Raw genomic sequence first — 13,646 nt, 5'->3', positions numbered from 1 at the left:
AAATAAATTAACAGTGTATAACTGGTCATTACAATCCAGACAAGCCTGTACCGGAACAGTGAAGGCTTAGCAGCAACTCCCAGCTGGAAGATGCTAAGTTTTTCTCACCTTTATGTAGAGCACCTACCAAGATGTTTGCAGATTCTTAATCAAAATGTACACTTGCTTGAAATAAGAATAGTTTCCTAAAATTTCAAGGATTCTTACTGAGAAAAATCCTTGTATAAAGACTTGACCAAAATTCCCAGGATCAGCCCTGTCCCCATCATGGCAAGAAGAACATCCGGCAGCATACATCTTTTGCCAGACTAGCAACCCCGATTCACCATCTATTCCTTGAGACACAAGTAAAACTCAAAAACAAACCTTAAGGAAATCTTGAAAGCTTTTTTAAAACAACTGGGTTTATGTTAGGCCATCCAAAGCAAAAGCCATTCTGTATTTTCTCTCCTAACTTTCCCCCACTACTGAAGTATTCTTCTGGATCAAGTGCCTCCTGTATCTGAGGTGGCATCACTTGTAAATCAAGCTTCTCAAACAGTCTGCAAATGTGGCTAGCTGTCAAAAGATAGCTGGATGCTCCTATGGCAATGTAAATGCTTACAAGCAATAGCAGCCGCATCTTGAACTCAAACCTTACAGAATCTGAAGTGCTGCCATCGTTTAGTAAGTTTTTATTATTATTTTTAATAATTAAATATTCTTCTTTATAGATGAAACTACTTAAAACATCTTGACCCTTCAAGAACCCACTGCAGGCCATGATCCATAGCAGGGAAAACACTGTTCAACAACAACCACTTACAGACCTCTCTTTTACAACCCCAAATCCTCTTTTGTCAGGTAACTCCCAACAAGTCTTATCAAGCAATCAAAGCCTCTCACTAGCGACTTGTTTAATTACCATCCCTGAAGAGGAGACTTGAAAAACTGATTTATGTGTCACGGCAGCCAATTTGTTATCCAAGAGAGCTCCTGTATCAGTGGAGGATCATCACAGTTTAATAACCATCCATTATCAACACAACATGATTGCAAACTGGAATTTCAATTAGAAAAAGAAACAAACCCCAAATAAAATTAAAGAGATGAGCAAGAAGGCAGATCAACACTGATATAAAAATGCTGGATATAAAGAGATTCTTTGTCAACATCAATTGGAACAATTTGTAAAATGGCCATGAGCAAGTTTGCTTTTTACAGCAGCTTTAAAAGCTCAAGGTATTACAACTATCTGCTCATATAATCCAGGTATTTATATAGCCCAAATATCCCAAAACCTGCAAGTGAGTGCTTGCATGTTTGTTTCAGACACCTGCACAGTGCTTTCGCAAACCAGAGTTGGCTGCTATTGAAAAGCTTACAGTGTGGAGAGTAGATCTCCAGAACAGAACTACAATGCCTGAAAAATATGTTCATCTAAGTCTGGAAGTGCTAGAAATGGTTCTTGTATTACTCTATAAAAGACAAGAAGCAACACCAAGCACCCAGGCTAACATCTTCACTAATCTCCACCTTTAGTTCAGAGAAAGCAGTTGGGCAGCTCCTGGAGTGTCTCAAGGTCAAGACTTTCTTCTCCCTCACAAGTAAAGCAAGCAATTTGCATTCAAAATGCTAACAGGTACCACGGCAGCACAAGAAACACCAAGAAGGACACAAAAAGGTTAACATTCGCTCATCATCTATGTTTTCAACTGAGAACTTAGCCATCAGTGCAAAACATTGAGTGTAATAGGCAAGATTTTTAAATGCTGTCATATCCCTCTGGACTGACATAGTGTAGGAAGAATAAAGACTATTTGGCAACTGGTGAAAATGACAACATGAAAATACATAACCATTAAAAAAAACAAAGATGAAGTATTTCATTAGAAACTCATCCCTCCTGACTTCAGCTGCCCTCGCTCCCAAACACAACTGAGCTTTGAACCTATGAGAATAAGCAGAAAATAAGAAAAACACAAAAACCACTCTCGTTATTAGAAGTGATCTTCATAAAATTAAACTATTATGAGGATATCAATCCTTATCAAATAGGTTAAAGATTTGGTGGTACAGGTGAAAAGTTTAAAAAGCGACAAAACACCACAACAGAAAAAAATACAGCGGAATACAGCTACGGAGAGAAGGAACTTCACTATGACCTTAGAATTGGGCTAATACCACAGAAAATACAACCAAGGGAATAAAGTCTTATTACAACAGTAGCCTTAAATTAAAATTTAAATTCATCTTAGATTTTTCCCTTGGCAAAGCCACACTATTCTTTCCAGGAATAAGAGCCAAAGAGCTGGTCTAGAGTTTCTTATCATCAAATGGGGAGGAAAGAGTTTAACACACTGAAAAGCCTCTCGGATGCTACCAAAAAGAGGCAAACTGTAGCAAAAAAACCCAACATTAAGTTTTATTAATGGCTTGTAAACTCTGTATTCCTTAAAAAAAAACCCCAGTAATACAGAAAGCCAAAGTCTTCTTTCACATATACAAGCACAAATTTAAAATAATGTTATCAAGTTATAAGAAACAGGCTGAAATTCTTCCAGGGTAAAACACTTGGTCCTGACTAGCAGCTATTATTATTTTGCTTGATTTATCAGTAACTATATTAAATATATAAGATTATTATTGTTTAATAATAATCTTAATGTTTTTAACGTTTTCTTCTCAAGATGACACGTATTCATAATTAACCTTTCCAAGCTTTACCAATTCCTTTCTAAAAGACTGATTCCTGCGTCAAGTTTTGTTTACTAAATTCCCAGATGCAGACTACGTTACTAAGGAGTTTTCATTTCAAGTCACTAAAGAAGTAATGTACTCTGTTTATTTTACCCCAAGATTCCAACTATTGAGACGTGCTTCGAGGTCACTGTCATCCAAAGAACTGGGTTTTTTATGACGATGGTCCTGGAACATAAAAAAAGTCAAACAAAGTATCAGAAGAGCTGGCAGATACACAGTCTGAAAAATAAGCTTCTCATTGACTTGGCCATGCCTACACTGTGCTTCCTAACACCTCTGGCAGCTTTAATCTAAATAGCTCAGTTACCAGTAGGATACTGCACTAAGAAAGGAATTCACAGGATGAATTAGCTGTCTCCTCACTTTAATGTTGTTCTTTATTTTACTTATTTCCAAAGCAACAGCCTCCTTTACAAAGGGTGAGTTTACTAGACAAAAATCAAAATACTCTGTTCTTCAGGCAAGATTCTAGAAACAATCCATCTCCACAGGACTTTCTATGGGGCTAATCCAGAAAATCACCCAGATCAGCCTCCAAATAAATGAAAAGTAGTAATAATTAAAGGAAACCACAGCAAGGCACGGATAGTCATAGTAGGCAGATATAGCTATTTAGAAAATCAGAATGCTGAAGCCTGAATTACTTTGTCACATTAAGTTTTGTTAGCAAGAGGTTTGCGTACTGGCGTGCAAGCAAATCTTTCTTAAATCTGCTCATTCATTATAAACATACAGTGAATGGAGCTTTGACTTCAGTTAATCAACACTTGGTAGAGGCAGTTCTTAATGTTTCTTAAAAGACTCCCTGTTCCTCTACCTGGGCCTGAATTATGCCAGAACATCTGTGCATCACTGACAACAGAACAAGATACTATTTGTTCCAGCCAGCCAAACGTTCATCAAACTGTTTGGCAAAGCAAGAGAGAATTATTTCACTTAAAGGCCCTTTTAAAGCTGTAATCACCGTAGAATCCAATATATGGAGCTGAAGAACAATGACGTGCAGTGACTTGTCTAACATTGCCCTGGAAGCCTGTGGCAGAGCCAGGAACAAAAAGAATAAACAAAATAACAAAAACCAAAAAACAATTTTAAAGCCCCAGATCCAGGTTTCCATTGAAGAAAATCCTTTTCTTTACAAAAACTGTTCCATAAAAACTATTTCTTTAAGTAAAATAAACAGGAAACCAATAAGGAGAAATTTAGTAAATCCAGCATCTGTTTTTATTTTTTATCATGTCATTTCTTTCTTAAATCACACTCATATATATACAATTAGCACACACATAAGTACATTCATACCAATCAGAGCATAAGCAGACACTCATTTTTTGCCCACAGACCACTTGTAGCCTGCCATGGTAAAGATCCCTTGCTAGTCCTCTATTCCAAACACGTACCAGAACACAAATTTCCTCACAAAGACCTCAGAAGCAAGCTGCCAGTTTATCCTACTCGCACTTCATGTCCTCATAAGCCCAGTATAAAAGGGTAAGAACAGTCTGTATGAATTGCTCAGGTGTCAACAGCCCACTTCCAGCTGCATGCTTTCTAAACTACACCTCTGATACAATCAAAACAATAATTGTGGGCAAGCCCACAATATACATACAGCAAATTCAGTATTTCATGGAGGAATGAAAGCTATTATAGAAGCACTGGCTATGGCAAAGGAACCATGTCAGACAGACCTCTCCAGTAATAAAGATCGGACACTGCAAGGCTACAGAGCATGTTCACGATACTTGTTGCTAACATATAGCTGTCAGGAGTAATTTTCAGTTTAAATGTTTGCAATTATACATACAGTATCATTAAATATTTTGGACTAAAAGGGGTTTACGTGAAGTCTGTTTAGTGTTCTTCCATCAGCCACAATGCTGCCTGTGGAAAGTTTGATAAAACAAATTGTCCAAAATTCACTCTTTCAGAGGTCAACCATCACTAATCGGAGCCAGAGAGACATCTATGCAAGCTTTCTTTAATCTACTATTGCAAAATACAAGATGATGTCAATACAGTCAGCTTGCCAAGCCCAGGGAAAACAATGCAGCAGACGTTAATCACACTACACTAAACAGAGGTCAACTGTTAGGATTAATGGAGAGCATCCTGCAAGAAATTCTTTTCCCCTGCACTTGCAGAGGGCACGTTTTGATGAGCTTTAGTCCATCTTATCACTCCTTCCCAAATGTCTGCACTTGTACAAAGGGATCATGCCTCATGCAATTAGAAATAACAGCTTTATGGGGACATATAAAAGCAATCCATTGAAACTAGAGCAAGTTTTATGACAAAAAGGAGAAGCATCTTACAGACTGTGGTGTGGCTGGGTTATCTTCAGCTGTCCGGTGAGGAGGACTCATAGAATGTGATCTTAATGATGGCTTCTCATTGTACTTGAATCTTTCCCTATTATTAACAAAAAGAATAAGCAGAGAGAGAAGAATGACTTTTCAGCAACTTGTGGCACACAAAGGATGTTAATCTTAAAATCAAATCTTTTAAAATACACAAAATAATTGTCAAGATGTAAAGATCAAAAATAGAACAGAAACAAGGAAAAAATTCTTATTAAAGACAAACAAAAGCCTTTAGCATTCCATTAAAAAAAACACAACACCCAAAAACCCCCACACCAACTAAAACACCAGAAATACCATGTACATCACAGTATATTAAAAGGTGTTCTCTGCATTTCTGTTACTAAATGATCCAACATCTGCCAACAGATTGTTAGAATAAATCCAAGTTAACTGAGAAGGCTGATCTGGAAGAATGTTTTTAAAACAAAATTGCTAAACATCTGAGACAGTGCAGGATTAAGTCCAGCAACTTGGAAAAGAAAAAGGGATTAAGGTGATGGTTGGCCACACCACAGGAGAGAAGACTTTTAAGACCAAAAATATGTGAGGTTAGGTCAAGATATGTTTCAAAGAACATACAAACCTGAAGACAAGGGCAAGCATTACACAGAGCTCAACAGGAAAGCAGTGACTGTTCTATGATTCTATGACTTGTAAGGCCCCAGTGGAGAGTAACATGGCAAAGAAAGAAGTCCTAAAGATTGTGTTTGTTGCATTTCTATTTTATCAACTGAAGTGGTTTAGTTGCACTGAAGCGGAAAGGGATTTTCTGGAAAAGCTTTAGTCATAAACAAAGCACTTGAACAACAGGAAATCAAGAACAGCAGATAAGTGCAGATAACCTTCACTGATGTACCTGGGCAACAGACATTTCTCAACCATAGAACAATGAAAAAAAAGAACTGCCTGGAACAAAAATAAAATGAAAATTATGAGTTTATTAGATAGGCTGATAGAGCAAAAGATCCAAAACAGTAGTAAAACACCCTTCAGCATATACTCCACTGTCAAATCCACACGTCTTAATGTAATTAAAAACTCCTGTTAGTCATAGGAAGGTGAAATGAACTAACTGTATTATATTAAAATCAAATCAGACCATTAAAATACCTTTCTTTCCATCTGGCAGCAAATTACACAGTAAGCTATTCCAAAAAAACACAGACAAATTAAGTGTTTGTGAACAGAAAGACAACTGTTGGATGTACAATATAAACTAGTCACTTCTAGGAAGACAAACCCAGACAAACTTCATGAAGCACAGCCCCAGCTTTCATCAAAACAGCAGGGAACAGTGAAACATAACAACTGGGAGCCTACCTTCCCTTCCAGCACCACTAAATACCAACAACGTGTATGGATGCAAAGTAACTATTGCAAAGCTGTAAATAGTTTAGATAAGCACCTCATTAGAGGCAAAAAAAAACCCAAAAGAAATGTAACAATACAATGACTGTCTCCAGCATGTTCCAAATTATGCATTTCTTACTCAGATTTCATTTGACACAAAATTATCAATCATTAAAAGGAGACAAATCGTTGCCTGTCAGTAGATGTGCACTTTTATCAGACTTCTTTTCTGAACAATATTCAGGTTACTTAACAATTCAAGACAGTCCCAATTGTTTAAAACAAGAGAAAGCAGAATTCATGCCCGTATCATTAAGAGATTAAGGAATATCAATAAACACGCAAACCAACCCAAGTTACCTGTCATATTTTAAAATGACAAAATGGGAAAGAGAAGTCTAGATAAGTTCTTGGTTCTTTATTTGCTATTTTGAAGAGGAACTGAAAAGAAAGTTGCTTTAATTGATTCTATAAACAGAATTTGAAGAGCTCCTTAAGGATGGACTGCAATTTTGCTTATATCAATCATATACTGCCCCTTCACTCCCTTTTCCAGCCTTCTGCTAATACGGTTCAGGCTCCAGAAATCACAAGATTACTTCTTTTTCCTCCCATGGCAGGTGAGTAGAGAATAGTCCTGACACCAGCCCTGTGACCTCCTGCTTCAGCCAAAACAGTGAGCTAGCATGGGAGAAGGAAGCAATTTGCTGCTAATAAAGGAGATTAGTAAATAATTTCCTACTAGGAACAAAGCAAGGGAAACTCACTGGTTCCTCCTGGTACAGCACTAACCTTGAACAATGTTTTCCAGGCATGATCTATAAACATACATATATTTATTTCCTATGGGGTTAGAAAGTCCAGGTTTCTGTTCAAACCAAACTACACATTGCTGAAACCAATTCTCCCATGTTTCAAAATAAAGATGCACCTTTCTAGCACTGGCTGGCTTGGTCTTACTCATTTACACCCTAGCTTGCAAGCAAAGTTTGTCTATCTGCTTCTTATTTAGCCAGATAGACAACTTAGTACAGAAAAGCCAAAATCTTCACACACAGAAGTATATGTATTGCAAGATAAAAATAACTATGAAAAGAAGTTCTCCATTTGTTTGCTTCTTTTAAAGGAGGGAATCTTGAGATAAACAAACATCAAAAAATTACTCAAACACTTCTCAGTGACATTATCTATTTTGCCTTGAGAAAATGTTGTGCTCTATCCGTAAGAACAGAGACACAGTCGGAATGCAAAATTTTCATCCAACTACACAGATCACATGCCTGTGGAGACGGTTTTCTTGATACAAGTTCTGAGTAGAGACACAAGTGTAACGTAACAACATCACCATCTGCTGGCTCTCTCTACATACTGCAGAGTCCAAAAATACTACTTCACATCTTTACTTGCATGAATAGCCCATTCAAAACTGTAAATACAAAGATGGGATCTATATGTTGAGTATGGCTAACATCTTTACATAAACACATGTGAATATGTATTAAATAAGCTATTTCTACAAAACATAGCAGCTAAAACATTTACCTTCACTAATTCTTCCTCTATAGCTCACACGTTTAACGTTTCTCATTGCTATAAGGATTAATTTATGTAATCTACAAAGCTATCAAAATGTCTACTTGCTAACACAAACTCACATTTCCTTAGACACAGCTCCACTCCCGATGTGAATACCCATCAGCAGAGCCATGCCTACACAGCTAAGTTTCACTTCCAGATTTCTTTAAACCCATAACTTACTCCATCACATTTACTTGCTTCCTTGACATGAAATAATATGCAACACAGGTCTCCAGAGAACTCGCCAGAGCCTTGGGAACTATCTGTCCATCACCAATATAGGTATTGCTACAGTCCCACAGGACAAAAAAAGAAAAGTAAACAAAAGAAATAAAGCTTCACCACCCTGCCCATGATTCTGGGAACATTGCGAGGCCAAGCTGAATCTTAGGTTCAGATACTGAATGAGAACAAGGGTCAGATTTCCAATATTCTACTATAATCTAGATAGGACAGTTGTGCTGATACTGCTTTCTTGCTCCTAATATCTAGACTGATACTGTATCGTGATGATGCTACTTCCAGTGACCAAGATAATCTCACCAGATCTATGCCAGGTATCTTGACGTGGCACAACACTAACACAGGTTTAGCTGAGGTCTCAAAAAACATTTCTAAAGCATAACACATTCCTTGTTTTCATAAGGTTAAACCTGTTTTTTTTTCACTTGAGGGTATTTGGACAGCTCTTCCCAATGGTTTTTTGTATCATCAAGCCTAAAGCAGTAATAGAGTAACACAGCTGGGAGTTTCTTTATTTTCCACGTTTGTGTCTTAAACCACAAGTCTGCTATCAAAATCACAGGTTCATGCCAGAGCATTTGAGTGCAAGCAACCAGATGACCCCACAGTATAGACAGTAGGACTCAGAAAGAGGAGATGCATCAATCCTTAGAGCAACTTTCTTAATGACTGTTAGAATTACACATAGCTGATGGATACACAAAAGGAAAAGTTTCATGATACTCAATATCAATGTGATGTAACTTGCAAGAGTGCCTGTCTGTCATCTACTCAAATCACAGCTGAATAACTAAGAATGCAAGACTCTGCACTATGATATATAGCATAAACGAGTGTACTTAAAACCTAAAAAGAACAGCAAACACTTATAACCACTTAAGAAAAATATAAGTGAACACATAAAAAAGCATTAGACTTCTGAAACAAAACCTGTGAGTATATTTATAATGCAATGAAACCAAACCAGAAGTTCCACGTAGAAGTAGAGCAAACACTTACTTCCTCTTGCACAGCACCTGAGTTTCAAGTAATATTCATGCTCTACCTCTAAGAGTGCTTTTTTCTCCAAGGATTTCAGAGTGTTTAAACATTAACTAAACTTCAAAATGAGCAAACAAGAGGCAGCTCCATCCATGCCTGAAAACCAGCCACATAAAAAAATGCAACAGAGGTCTTGACAATCAGCACAAAGTAGCACTGCATAAGAAAAACTAGAAAGAAAGTCAATATTTAAGAACAGAATTAAACTAAAATTTACCTAAGATTCATACAAAATAGGGCAGAAAAAAGGCCATGATTTCTGACAGCATCCAATTGGCCAGCTTGGCACAACTTCAATACTGAAGGGATATTTTTCTTAGCCACCAGGAAAAGAAGTCTGATACATCTCACTCCTTTACCTGCTCTGTGAACAGCTCTATACCCAACTGATTGGAAGTAAGGATGCAGCTCAAACTTACTGTCTCCTGCAAACCTACAAAAAGAGACTGATGGATTACCATAACAAGGGGCAGTTACAGGTATTCAGGGTTCTGCTTTACAGCTGCAAATAATCAATACTGAAATTTTTGCATTATCCTAATGACAAACATGCAGGATCTAGACATAGGGGGTGCCAGTCACCAACAAAGCACACGTGTGTGAGGTGGACAGCATGATATAAACCAAAACATTTGAAATCAAACTCAGAGAGATTGTTCAGACAAGGATGAAGTCAATGCAAACAATCTTCCACACACAAGAGAACAAAACACGGCTGAATACCTCACAGGCAGCAGCTCTGATATTTAGCCTCCTAAGTTTTAACAAGTAGAGCTGGTCCAGTCTGACCTTCTGTAATCCAAGATCCATGAAGCTTATGGGAAACATAAAGAAATCTTGCTATTTCATAACGAAGCCATGATGAAAAACAAGACAAACAGGTAAGTGTTTAATACAAACTAACTTGCTCACAAAAAGATGGATCAAATTCCTTTCTTTGTATGCATCTAACTTTTCTTCCTGTCACAGACCAGCAACACCTGCTTATCTGCAGAGAGCCACTATTTTGTTTCCTCTAAAAAACCTGTGAGCAACTCAGAACTTCCTTTAAAGCTACCACCTGTATGCTTGTTTGTATTTCTATTCCCTATAGAAAAAAGCCATTTAAAAAATATTTGATATAAATGCTCCTTTCAGCATTATAATCTCAAACTACAATTGCTTTGTAATATTACACATTTACTCTCCCCACATTTTTGGTCACTTGCTTACTGTACATTCCTTATATTTTGAACTGTACAGAAACAGTGAAGATTCATCCACTTCAGCTTCCTTAATACCACTTTCCAGTTTCCATACATCAGCACACAGAAAACAGGACTGTACAAGAACTCCAAAGACACAGCAACTGTTTTGATGTGTTTTAAGAAAAATCTAACCTGAGTCTTCTGCATCTGTACAGTCTTTTACCACATCACTTCTTCCTTACTGCCTGTCCACATTTGTCTGTGCTTCCCTCTTCCAGTAAACTAATTTTGTATGAACTCTTTCTCTTCCCTTGTGACTACTATGCTTTGCCACCACAATATGAGAGGTCTGAGAAACATAACCAGAGTAGCAGCTTATTTGATAGACATTTAGAATGTCAGAACAGCAGCTATTATCTACTCCTGAAGTCTACAGAGTATGTTACCAGCCTACAGAAAGTATTAACATGCAGGGAGAGAATGGTGCGAAAAAGCAGACCATGGCTATTTTCTGTGTGAGCAAACAGGCTCTTTTTGCAAGTCACTGGCACCCCATGGTAACCATCAGTCCAAATCACTATAAACATCTATTAAACATGAATCAAATACTGAATAAAGCAAATCCAGAAATCTTACCCGTATGTAGGTGGTGTTGCTAAAGAAAATTCCTCTTTAGAAGATATACTCCAGGATACCTCATGCTTAGAGTCATTGCTTCCCAGTTCTCCCATTACCCAGTCAGGTAAGCAGTCTGGGCTACTACTCCGAACTCTTCTTGAATTTGGTTCATCAAAATAAATTGACTACAATTAAAATGAATGCAAGATTAACATTAGAGTATATTTACAGAAACACATTCTTTACACTGCTAATGTCATTTCTTGCAGGAATATCTGCACTACAAAAATTCTTTTTCCACTGAAGTCACCAAGGTCTGCAAATATTACCTTCCCAATCCATGGAAATCAGTACAACAGGCAATGGTCTAAGTGTTTTCCAGTACTTTACTTCTTTCAATAAGGGTAATTTTAGCATAAATTAGGACTGTTATCTCACTAAAGATGACTACTAAAGTCACCTCATTTAAGCATATTTCTTTCTTTCACAAGAACTGTCCACCGATTAAGACAAAACATAGCCTCAAGAGTCTTTCATTGCATCTTTTCAAATTAGATGCAAATTATCTTTCTGTTCCCTCAGAACAACTACTTTATAAGCCTTCTGAGAACCTGACGTTTGAAGATGGTTCTTCAAAATAAAAGATTTTGCATATGGGAAGATTTTACCAACACCAGTTACAAGAAATGCCATGTAAATGCCTGTATTTACAAAATACAATTCCATTTAATTCATCCAGAACTAGTTTTCACATTTATGCCAAAGCAAAGACTTAAAAGCATTTACAGAATATAGTTAAGCAAGCTTGTCTGATAAAGAAGTTACACTCACCATGTACGAAGGTAAAGTTTTCAGTATCCCTGGTTCTGGTTTATGCGTAAAAGGACCTTCCAGCACACCCCGCTTTAGCATATGGAGCAGGAGTTTTGCATATAGATTCCGATTCTTCCTGCCCGCTACTCCTGTGCCCGCTCCAGAGGGTTCACATAGCTTTTTAATCCACAATGCACATCTCTGTCGTTCTAGAAATATAAATATACATAATCACTACACATTTGCAGAGCAAAGCAAACACATAGGAAAAACAGAAGCGACTACTGGTCACCTATTATTATAGATGCTTCCCTTCTAAAGCAAAACAAATAAAACCCCAAATGACCGAATCAAAGGGAAAAGCAGTTAAATACCTAGGTTAAAAACAAGTCTTTAATAATAGTTCAAATTTAAACTCTCCACAAATATTTTCTATAAATCACGTTTACGTGACTTCTAGAAACAGCATGTTCACAATTGATCTCTAGTACGTACAGAACACACAAGTCCCCGGGAACTCTGAACTCTCTGCGAGAGCCACAACACAGCTTGCACGAGCATTAATATTGTAAATACACAATAAACCTTCAGCCATTTTAAAAGTCTCTATTTACACAAGCTTTGCTACCCAACGATGAAATTATTCATTTGATTAAACGTTTACAGAGCAAGGTCTTAATTTGTGGAGTTCATGCCTTTAATAGTAACCAGTTTGTTCTAATCATCGGACTCATAAAACATCACACATTTCTAAGCCAAAATTTAAAACACCTTACATCTAAAAAAATACCTGCAATTTTGTAAGTGCAATCTCAAACCCAATGTCTTTTAGATTTTAGTTTCTGCTGAATTAATTCTTAAAAAGTAGAGATGCTGAAGTATTTATGCAAAAGTGCATTTACATCACCAAGACAAGACACATAAGCTTAAAAACCAGCAACAGGTACCCAAAAAAAATCCAACTTTTGAAGTTGTACAAAACCCCTGTCAAAGCAGCACCTTGTAACATCAGACATTACACATGTGGTTAAAGGAAGTGATAGAAGCACACATAACAATTATCAGTAACCCAGAATTTTGTTATTAGCGTTTCTCCATGTGCACATTTTACCACATTTACCTGACCTATGCTGGAGTTTTAGAACATGAGGCTTCATATCCACAACACAGTGATCAAATTCTGCATCGAGTTTTCCCCATACTTCCTCTTCACCATTCATTTTGAAAGAGCACAAAGTAACCTGCAAAAGTATTCACATTGAAGCAGAAAAGATGAAACACCACTACACTGCAATCTCTGTACCTTAGTCCATGCAAAGATGTGTTTTTAACTATAAGGAAAATAAACCTAAATACTTTATTATGCTTAAACAAACACAGAAATAAGAGTGATTCTTTGCAAACAGAAGAAATTGAATGAAATTTACAAGAGCATGTTTGTTTAGATTGGAAAAGGAGTACTCAACCACACAAAAACGTCTTCAATTACACACAATTTGTATAAAACACCTGCAGGCATTTGTGTCATAGCCACATTCGGAAGTTTTTCCTCCTTAGAACTAGTTTTAAGGTTGTTCGGGGTTTTTTATGAAGAGGGAACGAAAACCAGCTGACAGACCTAGGAGTTAAGGGCAATAGAACCCACAAACATTGCCAGAATTGGTTTATTAACAAAGAAGCACTGAAGCTGACAAACAAGAGCTCTGGA

General features: G+C 37.1%; 1 protein-coding gene across 6 annotated transcripts in view; it reads right to left on the bottom strand.

Annotated features, from left to right (window-relative positions):
• Positions 1–13,646, bottom strand: part of CEP112 (centrosomal protein 112) — a 188,272-nt gene that overhangs the window by 174,176 nt on the left and 450 nt on the right. For 3 of the 6 annotated variants that reach the window (XR_003994412.1, XR_003994413.1, XM_030506575.1), the window contains exons 2-6: positions 13,059–13,179; positions 11,957–12,147; positions 11,144–11,310; positions 5,058–5,154; positions 2,833–2,907 (exon numbers count right to left, since the gene is read on the bottom strand). Coding sequence is in view for 4 of the 6 variants with exons in the window: in XM_030506575.1 (XP_030362435.1) it covers positions 2,833–2,907; positions 5,058–5,154; positions 11,144–11,310; positions 11,957–12,147; positions 13,059–13,158 (630 nt within the window). In the remaining 2 variants the exon portion in view is untranslated. Of the gene's footprint in view, positions 1–2,832; positions 2,908–5,057; positions 5,155–10,043; positions 10,122–11,143; positions 11,311–11,956; positions 12,148–13,058; positions 13,180–13,646 lie in introns of those variants that run through there. The other 3 variants (XM_030506577.1, XM_030506576.2, XM_030506578.1) reach the window with 3 other exon arrangements.

Source organism: Strigops habroptila, chromosome 14 (assembly GCF_004027225.2).
Source record: "Strigops habroptila isolate Jane chromosome 14, bStrHab1.2.pri, whole genome shotgun sequence".
Taxonomy (NCBI): Eukaryota; Metazoa; Chordata; class Aves; order Psittaciformes; family Psittacidae; genus Strigops; species Strigops habroptila.
Note: the sequence above shows the minus strand (reverse complement) of the source record. Positions and strands in the feature narration are given on the sequence as shown.